The following is a 17,602-nucleotide window of genomic DNA, read 5'->3' on the forward strand; positions in this document are numbered from 1 at the left end:
GAGATAAAGATCCATATTTATGTTGGTCATTCCACTTCTCCACTAGTAAATTGGGACTAAGATTTGCATCATGCATACTTGGGCCATTAAGATTTATAGAAATTTCTAAATTCTCTAATGGGCTAAATTACATATTGGGTCCAAAATATTTCAGCAATCGCTTCCCCATGATTCACCTGTCCAAATCCTAGATAGAAGAGGTTAAGAAGAAGGGTGGTACTTCAAATTTTCAAATCTTCCCTTGCGTAGAGTTTTCAGCATAAGTAGCCTTCCTGTTCTTCCACGGTGCCATAGTGCCTTCATTGTGAAAGGTGAGCTTCACTTATCCATGGTAGATGCTTGATCATGGTATCTTTCGTGTTAATAGTAGCTCAGTTTTATAATCCTAAATTGATATCCCCTTCTAAAGATTGTTTTAAGTTTTCAAATTTCATAGATTTTATTATGCATCTAGATATATATTTTATCTAGATGCATAGCAAAATCTATAAATTAAAAAAAACAAAATAAGCTACATTCATTTTGAAACGGAAGGAGTACAATATAATTTGGTCCACCCGGCGGTTTTTTAGTGTTTCAGTCCCAACACTTCCTTTTTTTTGTTTGCGATCGTTAGATAATAATATTTTGGGCTGAAAATATCTATCAATGGGCTCGAAAGAAGTCAAGAGTTTATGCACGCAAGGGCCCATTGTCCACCCTCCAGCATCTCCCCCTAGCCAATCACCCAGCTCCGCCTTCCTCCTCCTAAAAATCCAGAGACCAACCCGGTAGCCCTCCGGTAAAACAGTCGACGGCCGCACCGCTGATCCAGTAGTTTGAGTAGACAATGTTCTTCCTCTTATAGTGTGCCAGAATTGGTAGTCTGGCTGACCTCTCCATCACTGGCGAATTTAGACTTTAAAAGTTGGATGTACACAACCTCTAACTTCATCATATTCTAAATAAAAATCATTACTTCACATGTAAAGATCCAAGAGCCTATTTATAAATTTTATATTCACCAAGGGTTTGGAAGCAAATTGACATCTCTCGCTCTTCTATATAAAGGATCCAAAGGGTCATAAGGAGGGAACTTATTTTGAGCACTCCATGCTTGCTCCCTTGCTTTGTGACTTCATACCTCTCATGTGTTACCCTTCATACCTTTCTACTCTTTCTCTCTTCTCAATTTTGGGGAGTGAAATCTCCAACGACAAACTAAATAATTATTTTTTATGAATTTTGTGCATTTTTAAGTAAATATTATTTATTTACATGGTTATGATATGATCATTTAAATCTAGAAATAAAGTATTTTAGATATAAATTGTATAAGTCAATATATATGTTGTATACAACATATATTATTCTTTCGAATCTTCCATTTCTACGGAGCTTCTAGATTATTTTCCCTCATGATGATTCTATCTGAAAAGTTCTGTATGCTTCACTATATTCCATCCCTCTTTAAGCAATAACTTCTCAAGATCAGATAATAACATGTCTTGTGTATGATTGTCTGGTATTTATTTATAATCTATGTTAGTTGTTGCATAACTAGCACATAAAATATCTATCAATATGATTTTTTTCTCCACTATATGATTTATAATATTGCAGGATATGTTTTCTAACAATGTGGTAGAATAACAATTTTTTAGCTGGAATAATTTGTTGTAATACTTGTAAATATGCCCGTACGTTGCTACATGTGATATTATGAAGCATCTATCAATCTTATCTACTTAAATATTATTATGATATAATTAAATTTCACATGACAATATATCATTCAAAGTCCTTTCAAATAAATTTTGACCTCTAGCACTTCTTAACACTTTCATACATGCCACTCATCCTCCTTCCTAAAAAATTTCTCTTCCATCCTTCACGGTGATGGCTATCGCAATCTTGAACTTAGCAGCGATGAGGGTGCCACCATATTAGCATGTGTGCTCGTCCCGACACTGTGGTTTGATGAGCGAGCCAATCCTTCTTTTGCTCGCCAATTGTTCGCTCGACAATGTTGTTACCGGCTTTCTTGTGTGGTTACCTTACAATGCATGGTTACCTTGTGAAAGCCGCCGCCTCCATGTTTGTGGCACGCTCTACTTCACTCTGCTCACATTCTTTCCCTTCCCCTCTTGCTAATAATGTGTCTGTAAAAGAAGATAAGACGGTCTTGATTTCAAGTTAGAAAAGACTACAATCTATCCGTCCTCTTTTAATTCTATATCTGATGAAAGGTTTAATGATTAAAATCAATAACGAACTAAGAAAATAGTCCACTCTTTATTTAAAATGTTAGGAGCTAGTATGTAATAAAATTGTAATATAATATAACTTTCTATACTTCATTTCAAGAACACATTCATTTTGTTGTAAAACACTATGCTAAAAATATTTATGCCAACAAGATGTTCCAAATGATGAATCATAAGAGGTCAACCTTTTCAATACTTTGGATATCGTCAGTCGAAACATCATCTATTATAAGCACTAAATCAGACGGTTGCTATGAATATCGTATCATTATTTTTCTTAGTCGCATTTCTTAAGCCATCGTTTAAAGTCAAGTTGGAGAAGATAGACGGTTCCCTAATTTGTTTGTTAGATATATGTATTGTAGATATGTGACCTTTTGCTCGCCGGAATTTAGCTTATTAGTATTTGTATGTATGGAATGTTATTTCTCATCTTATTTGCTAAAGTTTCATGTTGTGTATACCTGAGTAAGATTTGGATCTAATATTGTAAATATTGACCCAATACGATAATTCTAAAGTTTCATGTGTTTTTGTACTTGTGTAAGATTTAGATCAATAGCTAATATTAAAAAGATTGGTCTAGTACGATAATGATTAGAGGAGAGCCCAATTTAATTGGTATAACATGTTTTGTATAGCTAAATACAGCATTGTTAAAAAGATGATCAACAAATTTTATTATTTTATTTATTATATTAAAAAGAAAAGATAGGAGTATAAAAGAGGGAGTAAGGTAAAGAAATAAAACGCGTCATGACATGTTGGTCTGTTGAGCATTCACAGTTCATCCCTATTTCTTAGTAGAGTTATTAGAAAAGTTTGAGACACGCGTTTGCTAAAAACTCAATTCAAGTTGGGCTACACTAGGAATTAAGTCGAGCTTGGGTCTAACCTAGAGCTCGCGAGCTCCAACAATCTGAGATCGAACTATTCGATGAAGCTGGAGCATTTCTATTTGCATGGTATGTGTATACATCCTTCTATCTCTATTAATTTTCCAACCATCCAAAGTTAAAATAATATAGCTGGAGGGTAGAGCCTTCCGTTAGCTAGCGAGTTCCTATATCGCACAAGCCAAAATAGGCACAAGATAATAAAGCTAAATATCCGGATATGCTTCTCTTTCTAGTTTCTTTTTCCATTCATTTATCAAATTAAATCGTTCTGGTGCATAGCAAAATCTATAATTTTAAAAAAATAAAATAAGATATATTTTGAAATGGAAGGAGTACAATACAGATTTTGGTCCACTGGTGGTTCTTTTAGTGTTTCAGCCCCAACACTTCCAATTTTTTTTGTTTGCGAGTTTTGTTAGATATAATTTTTTGAGCCGAAAATATCTGGTAATAGGCTCGGAAGAAGTTATGGAACGCAAGGCCATTATCCACCCTCTGTTTCTTAAACCTTTCCCTTCTCTCGGACTCTCTCCTCCCTTGCTCTTCCTTCCCTGGCGGCGACGACTGGGCGAGCGGCGGCGCCAATTGTCACGTCTTCGCCCAGCCCTTTGCCGGCGACGAGCATCCTCCAGGTATGCCCGCCCCTTCTCTTTCCTTCTGCTGTGCGAGACGGAGCACCCCAAACCCTAACAAAACTATTTGTATTTGGATCTGAATCCAGTTACAATATATTACCTACTAACTTCGATTTCGTTTGCAAAACTTATCGGTTGTACATCCAATGTTCCATGCTGGGTCCGCCCCTGCTCTCCATGCGCTCGTCGAGATCTATTTATATTCATCTCGGACCAATGTTTTTGTGCTGACGGCTAAGGGCTCCGTTGATCTGTTTTCATGCTGTGGGCTGTTCCAATGATTTGTGTGACATCGTCCTTGGCCATGATGACTGATAGGCAACGGTTTTTGCGCGCTCTCTTGCCCTCGCTCTGGGTCGTTGACGGCCCAATCTAGTTTCTTTGTGATGTTCCTCCAAATTTAGTATCTTGTGACAATTCGCCTTGTCGGTGTAGTCGTGTTAATCACTACTGCTGGGTTGGGGGGCTCTAGTGACAACTGTCGCATCCCTTGTGACTGCTTGATTGTTGCGGAGCCACGGGTACATGTAATTCTGCTGCTCTCTTTTCATTATTACTGTGATGCGTTACTAGAACAATATTTTTCTGTACACTTGCAATGGTTCAGTCCTATGCGTTCATGTCTATATGTTAGCTGATTGGTGGAGCTGGTATGTTTTCGCCTCTAAATTAGTTCCTTGTCGTGTTTTGCCTTGTCGGTTTGGACACATTAATCACTATTTCTACTCGACAACTGTCGCATCCCTTGTGGGTGCATGGTTCGTGCTGAGTCATGGGTACGTGTAATTCTGCACTGTTAAATTATTTCCGTGATGCGTTATTAGAACATACTTAATCGTACACTTAATTCTTGAGTCCTATGCATTTACGTTGATATGCTAAACTGATTGATGGAGCTGGTGTATTACAGTTTGACTAGATTCTAATTAGATATGTCCATTTTTTTATAGTGAATCCCTACCATGTCTTGTGATTTGATCATGGATGGTTATGTTGTGTTACAACTGTACCTTTCCTTGTTCGAATTTGGATTTCATTTTGAAAGTATGTTACCATTAGATGTTACACCTTTGTCTGTATTAACCTTTGCATGCATCTTATGGATTCTTTCCTTGTGCAGTTAGCTAAACAATGAGGCAGCAGACTGGTAAACGTCCCCGTCAACATAGGGAATATGAAAGAGAAGAAAGGAAGGACCAAAACAAGAGGCCATTTGCCCATGCTCAGGAAAGCTCTAATAATGATGGGCTGGTTGTTTACCGTATACTTTGTCCAGACAGTGTAATTGGCAGTGTCATAGGAAAGAATGGCAATGTGATAAATGCTATCAGGCAACAAGCAAATGCCAAAGTCAAGGTTGTTGACCCCTACCCTGGTGCAGACAAAAGGGTTATCTTGGTATATTGCTATGTCAAGCATAGAAACCTTGATGCTGATGAGGGTGATGACAATGAACCTGTTTGCCCAGCTCAAGATGCATTACTTAGAGTGCATAATGCAATTGTTGATGCACTAGATACGCTACATAAGAATCGTAGAGACTCTGATAAGAAGAATACAGAAGAAGCTAACATCCTTGTACCAGCTAGTCAGGCTGCAAGCATTATAGGAAAATCTGGTGTTGTCATCAAGTATCTTCGGTCAACATCCAAAGCATTCATTAAAGTGAGCCCAAAAGATCCAAGTGACGTTACACATTCGTGTGCTATGAGTTTTGATAATTTTGTTCAGGTAAATTTTCTTGCATCTCACTGTTTGGCAAACAAATGTAAGTTCCCAACATTAAATGGTACCAACCAGTATGAAACAGTGCCAGGATATTGAGCAGTATAATTGCATTTGTAGTAACTTGCTTGGTTCTCAATGGATGTATGTATTGTATCTCACTGTTATATTATGCGTATCTTTTATCATGGCACATGAATGAAGTTGCAACCTCCTAGCACAATTCTAGTTTTTCTTGTCCTTTTTGGCAAATGTGGTTTTATTTTCACTTCTGTCTATCATGCTATTGTATCCCTTTATTTATGAAAGTATGCTTTTGGTTGGTGCACACACTTCATTGTGTCGTGATTAAAATTCCCAATCCACCACCTGTTTCTTCTAAATTCTGCTATATTCTATTGTATCCATTCATTGTTACTAACCTTGAAGATATCTTTATGCTAAACAGATAACTGGTGGTGCTGAAGCTGTTAAAAAGGCACTGTTTGGAGTATCAACCATCCTCTACAAGTATCCATCAAAAGAGAACATTCCTCTTGATACCTCTGTTCCTGAACCTACTCCGAGCATTATAGTCCCTTCAGAACTTCCTGTCTATCCAACTAGTAACTTTTACTCAGCCCCAGATGCTACTATACCTTCTGGACATCCAAGCCTGTCTATCTTAGGGTCAACACCTCATGTTCCTGAACTTCTATCTGCCGATGGTCACGGTCGACTGCCTATTTATCAATCTGTACTTCCAATAATTCCTGCTTATAGTACCCCAAAATGTTCAGGTGAACTTGAGTTTCGTGTTTTATGCCCTGGTAATAAGATTGGGCTGGTTATTGGTAGAGGTGGGTCTACCATAAAGGGTATAAGGCAAGAGAGTGGTGCAAGGATAGATGTTGATGACGCGAAGAATGACAAGGAGGAAAGTATAATCACCATTACATCCACTGAGGTTAGACCAAACCTCCTCACCTAGGTTGTGCCTGTTTTCGGTATCCTATCATCTACTGTATTTTAGGTTGTATCTTCCTTTTCAGGCCACCGATGATGTTAAGTCTGCAGCTGTGGAAGCTGTTTTACTGCTTCAAGCAAAGATCAACGATTATGAGGAAGATAGAATGAATCTTCGCCTTCTTGTCCCAACTAAGGTTATAGGCTGTCTTATTGGCAGGGGTGGTTCAATAGTCAATGACATGAGGAAGAAGACTAAGGCAGACATCCGCATTTCAAAGGGTGATAAGCCCCGGAGAGCATCTTCCAGTGATGAGCTTGTTGAGGTATGCGTTCTCATTAGTGTTATCATTTCCAAAACTTAAATAGCCTTAGTATCAAGATGTTTTGTTAATGCATGTAGGTATCTGGAGAGGCTGACAAGCTGCGTGATGCTCTTGTTCAGATAGTATTAAGACTTAGGGAAGATGTTCTGAAAGAGAGTGTGGACAGCCAAAATTCTGACAGGGATGGCAAGCTATCCGTTGCCACCACTGATTCCTTATATGGCAGTAGTCTTCCTTTTCCTGCATTATTACCTCACTCTCACAGCCAACAAATCGCTCCCTTGGGCTATGATCGAAGGGGTGAAACTGAGCGAGGTCTGGAAGTATTCCCTCGTACTAGTTCTTATGGGTATAGCTCCTTGCAGGTATGGTTTGTGATTTTGCATCAATTTTATCTCTTCCTGCTCAGATCTTAGACATTCCTAATCTGTAACTTCATTTTGTCATCTTCATTGCTGATATCCTCCATCAGGTCGCAGATGATGATGGCTATGGAGGACTTTCATCATATACATCAAAGGCATATGAAGGGTATGTTTCAACTGAACTTGCTATCTGTGCTGCTTCTACCATGCTAGTGTTCCTTTACTTCCTATCCTGTTTGATACTTGCTATTATAATTCATTTTGCCAAATATCAATGGACAGACGTGTACCGCGGGTGGAAATGACTATCCCTGCTAGTGGCCTGTCAAAAGTAATGGGGAAACGTGGCACAAACTTGGAAAACATTAGAAAGGTCAGTTTATATTCCTATTTTGTTATTGGCTTACTATTTGAACGAAGGCATGTGACAACTTAAAATCCTGGTCTTGTTATTGACGATAACTACACACCCTTTTGTCCTGAATTAAGTATACTTTCTCCTTACTTTTGTTTTGGATCTGGCATGTGGTTCGAGTGTGAGCAGAAAGGGCTAAGGTAAATATCAAAACATTTTTATTAAAAAACCCTTAGAATTGCGTGAAACTTTGCTCCAATTGCTTTGGAGACTGGAGTTTTTCTTCTGTTTGATCTCATTCACTTGCTATAACTGGACATGTTGAGTTTATTTTTTAGTGTCATCATTTCATCCTTTTGCAGTTTATTATCTAAATAGAAAAGCATATATATTGGCATTTCTAGGATAAGGAGACTAAGTTCATTCTGTGACTAGATTTTTAAAGAACGTAGTATTAGAAGGATTAGTACACAAGAATAATTTATGAAAGAACATAGTATTCAACAAAATTTGGAAACAACAAATTGGCGAGCCCTTATTCCCCTGATATCTACAGGTGCTGTATCAGGTCATCTTATGGAAAGATTTTTTGTCGACCTGCTATTTGCGTAAGATCCACTTTGTATTATATTTTAATGATGATGCATATTTCTATGGGTGCTGTTGCAGATTTCTGGAGCTCACATTGAAATTATTGAATCAAAATCATCTCGTCATGACCATGTTGCTTACATATCTGGCACCTCTGAGGAGAGGCAATCAGCAGAGAATTTGATCAAAGCTTTCATAATGTCTACCTAAGATTCCTTCTGCAGTTTGAGAAGGCTAGCTCATCTCTTCAATCAATCTCATTTGACTTCTCCTGCCATCCATAGTTTCCTTGGGTTCGTGAAGGAACATTGAATGCAGTGTTTTCCTCGACCCGTCAAAGTTCCCAATAAATATCATGCGTTTCTGAGGGAGGTGTACTCCCAAAGTGGACAAAGCACTCTGTGTTCCTTAGATCCTCAACTGTTACTTCTTTCTGTTGGCATTATCATCGTGATTCGAGCGTCGTACTCTTCATTATCTCAATGACTAGTTCAGTTGCTGCTTAACTTATCTCTTGCAATTTTGTCCTGTCAATACTTAGTTGATTCTTTCCACCATTAATAGTAGAGGGGCTGTTTCAATTGCTGCTTAGTGTAGCTCTCATAATTTCATCCTGTCAGATTTCGAGCTGATTCGTTCTGTAGTAGCAAGGACCCTTTTTGAGATGCGAGAATGAACCTTTTGTGTAATGCTTGTCCAAAATTCCTTGAATGTCCTGTGTTTCAGACACCATAAAGGTGGGCAAGTTCCAGTGAATGTCATTGGGCTGATTCACGTCCTTGCTGTAGTTTTCTAGCTCTGCCCTGCCTATGCTGCTAACTGTAAGCATAGAACAGGGTCTGTTTGTCGCCAATCTCACTGGTTTGCCCATTGCTTGCTTCAGTTCTCGTAACTTAGTCGTGTCAATATATACCAGATTCTTTCATCATCTGTTCCCAAGAGTTGCGTGTTTTTTCTGCTGTTAACTATGCTGAGAAAGCATATAGTTATTCTTGAAAACTTGCATGAAAATGCTGGATTTTTCAGAAGCAACCATGTACTGATGTACATAATCTTACTCCAGTTCTTGGATCACAACATGCAGATCGAATTTTTGGAGTGTTCTGCAGTGTCGTGTGACCATCATTGATGGATATCTGAGAACTATTCTAACATTTTGGATTTCTGAAAATCAGTCTTGTCATCGTTGTAGCCCTCCAATGCTGCTATAGCCTTAGAGCCAGGGGGGTTTGGTCTCGGTCAGTCTGACTGGTTCACCCATTGCACTTCGTCATGCCAATACTACCTGATTCTTTCAACCTTGGTTCCAAAGAGTTGCATGTTCAGATTAATTCAGAAGCATCCATGTACATAATCCTAATCAGGTTCTTGGATCACAACATGCAGATCACTTTTTTTTTTCTAGTGTTCTGCATAGTTGCTCCCCCTCCCCCCTCCATTCACCTTTCACCTGTGGAGTTACTTGTACCATTCTGCGATAACAAACAATCAGCCGTAGATTATTCAGAAGCATCCATGTACATAATCCTGGTCAGGTTCTTGGATCCCAACATGTGCACCAGCTTTTTTTTGGGCGTTCTGCATACTGCCTGTAACCATGATAACAACTGCGGTGCTGGTGAAGTGTAAATAGTTACAGTGTATCACAATCTCTATTCCTACAACTTTGTAATTGAGTTATTTGGGGCTGTGACAGTTGATGTGGCTACCCCGAGATGTCTTCTGTAAATAATGAGAATGATGTTGAAATTTTGTAGCACAGTAGCGTGACATTCTTACTTTTTTCTTTTTCATTCCTTATTTGCTGTTGTGAGGCAACTGACAAGTGTATTATATATCTTTTGGTCTGTTTTTACTGTCTAGTTGATTGATGCATTTGTTTCTGGGTTGAGCTTGGAGCTTAGTTGTGCATCTTTTACATGTGCTATGTGCTTTATCTTGCATCTGTTTGTGGAATATAAATCTGACTCATGTTCTGCATGCAATTGTATTAGTAAAAAAAAGGTTACACTTGTATTTTTCCCCTATGCTTTTTTGTTCTATAAAGAATTACTTTTCAAGTGGCATTGCCTTCTTATTTACGCATGATGAAGCACATAATATAACAATAGATACTTTTATTTTGTCATCGGTTCCCATCATTGCCAAAGGAAGATTCAAAAATTAGTTTTTTCTTTGTGAAAAATGTTTGGCCGTATGTTATCCAGGGAAGGTTTGATATGCCAACTAAAATAGAAATTTCAAATTTTTATGGTCATCTCGATTATTGCCCATCTTTTAAGCTTAAGATTTTTTAAACTTAAAACGCTCTTGGACTAGTTCTCCCGTTTCCTTTCAAAACATGGCGCCAGTTCCTTTTTTTTTTGCCTTTTTTTTACTGTGGCATGGAAGTAAAACTCGGTGATTGGGATGTTCTTTTTGTTGCAAAACAACAGCTAGTTTCTTGCATTAGTCGCATCTTTTGGGTCTCGTTTTTCAGGAGGCAAGCTATAATTCAAAAAATTTTACACGTTCGCATCATGTGTAGACAACTACATTACTGTACGTATGATCAAATTTATGAAAACTAGCAGATAACTGTATGATCAACTGCATTAATTCAGAGAAGTTTTTGTAGATGAGATGCAATGCCAATTCAATTTTGTGTAACCACTCAAGTTTTGTCTGTCTGATCATCATCTATGCCCGATATTCAAAAGCGTGGTATTATGATTATCACATTCATGAAGTGAATCCTACATGTGCAGGTGTTATTGTAAGTGCGATGAAATCTATTGTTGTGTTGGCAACATTTGCAAGGCTCAGGTCAGTTCGTGGTTTTCGCCAGAGAGAGAGCCATCAACCAACCAGATTGAAAATGGAATTTTGCGATTCAAACTCAAATTGTGCCTTAATCCAGCAACATACTATATTTTGTGGGCCCTGGGTTGTATACAATTTACCTGCAAAATTCCATGGAACTACTACACCCCGACACCGAAATGTTTCACCCTCCCTGAAACAAGAGCTATACGGTGGCAGCATGTCTGTATAATGATGTTACACTGAACCAGCTAGATCAGTTATAACACTAAAAATCTGCAGGAACAAAGCACTTCACAATGCATCCGAACAGATTATTGGCTGCATCTACTTTGTGCAACCTTTCAAATCCTGTCTGATTCATCTATAAAGGGCAAAATCTCAGTGAGGAAATTCATCATCTTGTTGCCGACACAAATGCAAAGACGTATATACAGCTCCAATGGAATGACAGAACACGTGCCTACCTCCTCGGGCTTCCCATTGCGGTTAAAGCTGTTGGCCCGGTTGCCTCCAGAGCGGGTGTCCTACCTACTCGAAGTTGGTAGGCGGCGGCGCCGGGCCTGACATCATTGGTCTCTCCCAGACATATGATGCTCCAGCTGCACAGTCCCAGGATGACCCGTTCATAACCGTTCACACCGGCGCTTCCTCCGCCTCGTCCTCACCATGCTCCAGATGCACTCACGTATTCAGAGGGCCACATACGCTGACGTCCTAGGACCAGGTGGGGGGGGGGGGGGGCCAAGAGAGCGCGAGGTCCGAAATAGGCAGAGTAGATACTCCTAATTCGGTGGACTCTGTATATTTAAATTATTTTTTATATGATACTATTTTATTTTTAATGGGTTGATGTATCGTACTATCGTAATATTTGGATTATACGTTGCAAAATGTTATCGTTTAACCATCTTCGTACAAGTTTTATAGATACAGTAATCTTCTTCGTAAATTTGAATTAAAATTTTATATCTATATAAAAGAGAATGCGAATAAATCTTGTATTTGAAAAAAATATAAATTTTAAATAATATATAAAATAAAAATTCGAACAGAAAATAAAAAAATAGAAACTTCCCGCTCGTTAGGCGGGATGCCTCAGGGGGCCACTTCACGAATAAGAAAAGTTTTTTATTCGTGAAGAAGCCCTCGGGAGAGGCCTGGAAAAAAATTTCGGACCTCCCACCCGTTGGATGGGCGGGAGGTCGCCGGCCCCACGCCTCCCGCCCAATCCGAGGCACCCATTTTTCCAAAATTTTCAAAACGGTACCCTTTTTTCAAATTTAATTTTTTTAGCCCTTTTTTAAAAAAAACTCCACACAAGAGCACATTCTGCCCTAACTACTTCAAATAACTTCCCTCTACAACAAACAAATCATTTGCAGCATGCCAGGTTACTCGATGCAAAGTGTTAACACAACTCCACTGTTTCCAAGTTTCCTGGCATGCAGACGACTCGGTAACAGCGAGCTCCTCATGATATACCACCGTACATGTTATTTGAATACAATCTTTCCAACTGTTTAAAGCCTCGTTGTACAATCTTAAACTTGCACTGTGGTACCTGGCTACTGGCTAGTGGCCTCAAAAATGTAGGAATCCAGGGTAAGATGTAACGCACTATCAAATGCCCGACGTTTTCACTTCTTCCCGCCACCAGACACGTTGAACTTGAAGAAGATAATGTCCCCGTCCTGCACCACGTAAGTCTTCCCCTCCTGCTTGTATTTTCCAGCAGCCTACAGTACACATGGAATTGGATTTCTAAGGCCGAAACTCAACACAGGCACTTGAACAAGAACGGTTGTTCGGGGGTGGCACACATACCTTGACAGCAGGTTCACTGCCCAATTCTTTCAGATCATCAAACTTCATTACCTGACCCACAAAAGTAGATGTAACAATCATATACTCCTTCAAGTCAGGAGTAGTTGATGTTTATCACAGCAAAATATAACCAAGTGCAGGACAATTTGGTTGTCTGAAACGACAACAAATTTTGACTGGAGGGAGTAACTACATTGGCACAAACATGAATAGAGCTCTAGTAAATGACTGACCTAAGCTCTACAAGATTCAAATCACACTGTTCAGGCTTTAAAAGGGCATATTATCTTGTGTTTTTCCTTAATAAACATGTGCAGAAGTATGAAACATCAAATAAAGAACTCAGGAGTGCTGTTAATCAATGAACATCATCGACACAAATACATCAAGAGGTGAAAACAAGTTACTTCAGAAGCATCTAGATTCAGACAATCAAAATGTTCAAGTAGGACAACTATGTAAAATCAGGTTATATGTAACTGCAGCTGCTGCAGATCACAATAATTAACAAATATATCAGCTACATAAAATAGCAGAGGGTTACCTCAGCACATATGAAGCCCCTTTCGAAATCGGTGTGAATTGCACCAGCAGCTTGAGGGGCCTTGGTTTGACGTCTGATCTGCCAACACTTGACCTGAAGAAATAATTCATAGGTGTCACTGAACCAGCTAATTCAGATTCATACTCCTAATGGAAAACTGAACACTATTAAAGTTCAACAAAAAGCACATTAATTGGTATCCCCTCCGGTCATGACGTTTCTTACAACAAAACACAACTACCTGCAGACTAGTTTTGTACCAGGCACCTTTGTCCTACTGTTACATTTTAGCAAAACATAACAGAAGATAGATTATGCTGCAGTGAAAAGAACAAGTACCTCATCAGGACCAGCAGTGAAAAAGTATATCAGATGAATTGCTGCAAAACCAGTCTTAATAATTTTTGGGATCATGCTGCAGGACATAATAGAGAAACATTTTAGTTGAAATTGAGAACCAATGAGAGAACTCAGAAAGTTGTCAAACAACTGACACTTTTAGGTAAATGTTTTTTTATTTTACAAACACTTGGCACTTCCCTAGCCTTCAGGCCTATACTCTCAAAATGCCCCTCTTTATTTCTGCTTGAGATGATATTAAGGGGCATTTTGCCACATTTTAAACAAAAAAGATTGTTGCTTAACCATGTGTGATTGGTCAAAAGTTGGCAATTATTTGAAGGCTAGGGATGTCCGTATAAAAGAATTACTTCAACTTAATATTTGCCTTAGGGATGAATATTCTAGCTTCTAAAGTTTTAGAATTTAAATGTAAATTGTTCGAATTCCATGAGTAAGAAATAAAATCTCTGTGTGTTAAGATGTTAGTTTGTCCTAGTTGAAACTGCAACCTCATGAGATAGGTCCAATATTGCATCACTACAAGCATTTAGCATGACCAAGCTAACCAACTCAAATATCACGGCGAGTTAACTTGCCCTGTTAACTGGTTTTCAGCACAATATTTAGCAGCTTCATCTTCTGGCATATCCACTAGTTTCTGTTCAAAAGCACAGCTGAAAGGAAGTATGGTTTCACCACCATGTTCCTGCACCCTGAAAAAAATATTTATATCAGCCCATTTGTGCTTATAATGCTGACATTTACAGAACATACACTACCAAAGGAAAAAGATTATATTTTTTTATCAGTAAAGTGGCTACAACCAGATATAACATCTGTGTAACATCTATAGAAGAGTCTTTCACAAAAACCCAGGTTTTCTGTTCAAATGTAAAATTATAGTTCTTTGGCACACGTCACTTAACCAACATATTGTGGTCCACTTATCCAATTACATCACAAAGTTCCACCATGAACCAAATAACAAGCTTTCTTATCTAGATTCCATTTACAGATGATGTGGCTCTACACTAGAAGCTAATGAGGGGCCAACTTGCCAACGTGAATTAACATCTGCTGGCAAGTGGGATCAAAATTTTAAACCTTGTTATTTGGATGTGCGACACGTGATAAGATCTAGGGTTTTCTGTCACTTGTACCACAAAACCTAGCACTTCGGGAAATATAATCTTAAAGAAATAATACCAAGCGTGTATCTTGGGTAGAAACTTGTTCTTTTTCCTCTGGAAGTCCTTCTCACTCATATTCACCTGCACAAATAACAGATTGGTTTTGCAGCCTATGCATTTCAATTATTAATAAAGGGTCACATCAAAAGACTGAAGCAGTTTTGAAAAAAAACCCCAGTTAAATGGTTAATTTATAACCAGATTCAGCTGAATGTTGGCTGCATCCATACATAAAAAATGCATTTTCTTCTGCTACTACACAAGTACACATGCATAAATAATCGATATCATAATACATCATACACGGATAATTATTTTAGAACCCTTTAAGGCAAACAACTGACCTAGTACTAGTTGCCTTTCATGTAACAATGTGTAATGGCTCCAAATAAATGTTGATAACAGGAAGCAGAGAAATAGATACAAGGAAACAGAGCAGAGAGCATTGCAGAAAGAAGCTATGTCGTAACAAGCACATGTTAGACACTTCCACCTAGAAAGGCATTCATAAAAAGAATAAAATGATATAGTTGTCTGCCTTTTTTTCCTTAGAAACCCATATGATACCCCAATTAACTGAGAATCTGAATTAAGAACCATGGACACTTTAAAATCATGAAAACAAAAACATCAAGTTTCTCGTAGTAGACTATTGACAAATAGAATGGGCATGCAGATGAGCAAGAACCCATACCAAGTAGACAACTGGCTTTGCGGTAAGTAGCTGGAAGGTATTCAAGATCTCAATGTCAGCAGCTTTCCAATCACCTAAGCGGACATCTTTCCCATCCTGGAGATGTTTTATGACCTGTTGAGAGATAAACCCAAGTTAACAATACAGAAAATTTCATTTTCAGTTATATTTAAGGTCACTAACAGATACATGGCTATGAGGCAAAATTGAAGAAGTAATTGATGCCCCACCCTCTCACATAATTCATGTTCAATTTTGAGCTGCTTATCATTGCTCCTCTTCATTGACTTCTCAAGGTCCTCAATTTTCTTATTCATGAAATCTATATCCTGCACAGAAAATACAATAGATCACTGTCAAAAGAAGCTTCAAATGTTGTACAAGGTGATGCGCCAATAAACAGAAATCCTATTAACCTTTAGTCTGAGCTCTTCACTAATAGTTTCCAAATCTCTAACAGGATCTACTGTATCATCAACATGAGTAATTTCCGAGTCTTCAAATGCCCCTGAAAACCATGCGCAACACTCAATCAGTTAAAAGGTATAACAAATAATGTCTAGTTAAATTAGAAAATAAACCTTGCTAAAGAACATATATTCCTTGAATGGAATGACATGAGAAATTAATCTGTTAATTTTGGTCTACGTTAGAGCAACAAACTATTTATAATTTTTTATTCTGGAAAAAAAATTACTAGAAACACTATGAGGCATCAGCAGACAAGAAGAAACAAAAAAGGAAAGAATGAAACCAATCACTCATTAATCGCAAATGTTCTTTTGCCTCACACTGAAATAATATGGTAGCCATATTATCACTAAATGTTGAATTAAAACTTCCAGTTTATAATTTTATATGGCACTACAGACTAAAGAAGAATTAGATCAATCAAATTATCAGTGAATGAAGGTATTGTAAAAAACAAATGAATAATCTGCAGCATAGTGGTGAATGTTGACTAAAATGAGGCACACTTAATTAGAATACTAAATATTAACAAAACTAGAACAGAAACGTACTCAAGACATGAAAGATTCCATCAACAGCACGTATATGGGACAGGAACGCATTGCCCAGACCATCCCCTGCATGAGCACCTCTAATAAGCCCAGCTATGTCAGTTATTTCCAGATATGCAGGCACCTGCATAGAATTTCCATGGTCACAATACAGCTGAAACATGATTTCAACAGTCACTGCTCATCTAAACTTAACCTAAGAAGCTAGTCCTTACTTTATGAGCAAAGAAAAGAAACAGACCTCACTCTTTGGCTTGTAAAGTTGGCAAAGCCAGTCAAATCGCTCATCTGGAACATTCACATGTGCCTCATTTGGTTTAATGGTACAGAAAGGGAAGTTCTCAGCTGGTATTGCGAGCTTTGTTACTATGTTGAAGAAAGTTGACACAAATGCAAAGACGTATATACAGCTCCAATGGAATGACAGAACACCTGCCCCCCCCCCCCCCCAAAGTTTAATTACAAAAAAAGAAAAAAAAAAAGCTTGAGCTCTTCTATTGTGTCCAGAATATACCAACCCCCACAGTAAGCAAACCCTAAGCCCTGACAATTTCACGGTGCATCCTTCATTTCCCTGGCTAGCTTAGGATGTGTTTGGTTCAGCTGTGGATTCCTAAAAATCTGATTTCTAGAATCAGCTGTGGGAAAGCTGCTGTGAGCTGACAGCTGTGGAAAAGCTGAAAGCTGTTTGGCTGAAACATCTGTCAACCGTGGGATTCTGTGAGAAATGTCAGTTTTACCCCTGAGACTGTATAAGACTATTTATATGCTGATTAATTGCTCCTGTGTACATTACTCAAAGCTACGAAGTTGACTTCATCAGATCCAACACCAATCCTCAACCTGCCCTTTGCGCTTGATTGTGTGCCGGTTCTGCGGTGACACGGTCCATGCTGGTGGAGAACCAGTTGATGCTCGTGACCGACTCCGAAACATGTATGAGCATGAGAGTATCTGTGGATCCAGGATGGCACCATGTGACTCTTGTGGGCGGTCAGTCATGCTGAAGGAGATGGACATTCACCTCATCGCCGTTCATCAGAAGAGCTGATCACCCAGTGGCCCAGGGGTGACCTGAGCTGAGACTGTTGCTT

At 38.6% G+C, this 17,602-nt stretch overlaps 2 protein-coding genes across 3 annotated transcripts; one reads left to right on the forward strand and one right to left on the reverse strand.

The window, feature by feature from the left end:
- The first annotated feature begins 3,619 nt into the window (after positions 1 to 3,619).
- On the forward strand, positions 3,620 to 9,949 carry LOC112896325 (KH domain-containing protein At4g18375-like). Of its 2 annotated transcripts, none has more exons than XM_025964260.1 (8): positions 3,620 to 3,777; positions 4,901 to 5,511; positions 5,954 to 6,451; positions 6,537 to 6,776; positions 6,854 to 7,141; positions 7,249 to 7,307; positions 7,424 to 7,514; positions 8,166 to 9,949. In XM_025964260.1, exons 2-8 carry the CDS (start codon positions 4,912 to 4,914, stop codon positions 8,295 to 8,297), a joined length of 1,908 nt encoding a protein of 635 aa, XP_025820045.1. In that variant the 5' UTR covers positions 3,620 to 3,777; positions 4,901 to 4,911; the 3' UTR covers positions 8,298 to 9,949. The 2 variants fall into 2 exon arrangements, with proteins under 2 accessions (XP_025820045.1, XP_025820046.1); XM_025964261.1 differs by having other exon boundaries at positions 4,905 to 5,511.
- Positions 9,950 to 12,229: 2,280 nt separating this feature from the next.
- On the reverse strand, positions 12,230 to 17,400 carry LOC112896918 (obg-like ATPase 1). Its single transcript, XM_025965042.1, has 12 exons — positions 17,352 to 17,400; positions 16,750 to 16,940; positions 16,509 to 16,632; positions 15,903 to 15,994; positions 15,717 to 15,815; positions 15,487 to 15,600; positions 14,809 to 14,873; positions 14,199 to 14,315; positions 13,600 to 13,675; positions 13,261 to 13,353; positions 12,717 to 12,767; positions 12,230 to 12,628 (listed from the first exon to the last, which is right to left on the reverse strand). The coding sequence occupies exons 1-12, from the start codon at positions 17,398 to 17,400 to the stop codon at positions 12,530 to 12,532; spliced, it is 1,170 nt and encodes a 389-aa protein (XP_025820827.1). The 3' UTR covers positions 12,230 to 12,529.
- Between the last annotated feature and the right edge of the window lie 202 nt (positions 17,401 to 17,602).

Source organism: Panicum hallii, chromosome 6 (assembly GCF_002211085.1).
Source record: "Panicum hallii strain FIL2 chromosome 6, PHallii_v3.1, whole genome shotgun sequence".
NCBI lineage: Eukaryota > Viridiplantae > Streptophyta > Magnoliopsida > Poales > Poaceae > Panicum > Panicum hallii.

What these genes read in the sequence shown, in the direction of transcription:
- LOC112896325 (XM_025964260.1), top strand. Translation starts at nt 4,912, where the DNA reads ATGAGGCAGCAGACTGGTAAACGTCCCCGTCAACATAGGGAATATGAA. An exon ending in TCACCATTACATCCACTGAG is followed by an intron (nt 6,452 to 6,536) that starts GTTAGACCAAAC and finishes CTTCCTTTTCAG; the next exon opens with GCCACCGATGATGTTAAGTC. An exon ending in CCAGTGATGAGCTTGTTGAG is followed by an intron (nt 6,777 to 6,853) that starts GTATGCGTTCTC and finishes TAATGCATGTAG; the next exon opens with GTATCTGGAGAGGCTGACAA.
- LOC112896918 (XM_025965042.1), bottom strand. Translation starts at nt 17,400, where the DNA reads ATGGACCGTGTCACCGCAGAACCGGCACACAATCAAGCGCAAAGGGCA. An exon ending in AACATGAATTATGTGAGAGG is followed by an intron (nt 15,601 to 15,716) that starts GTGGGGCATCAA and finishes ATCTCTCAACAG; the next exon opens with GTCATAAAACATCTCCAGGA. An exon ending in GGGGCTTCATATGTGCTGAG is followed by an intron (nt 12,768 to 13,260) that starts GTAACCCTCTGC and finishes TTTGTGGGTCAG; the next exon opens with GTAATGAAGTTTGATGATCT.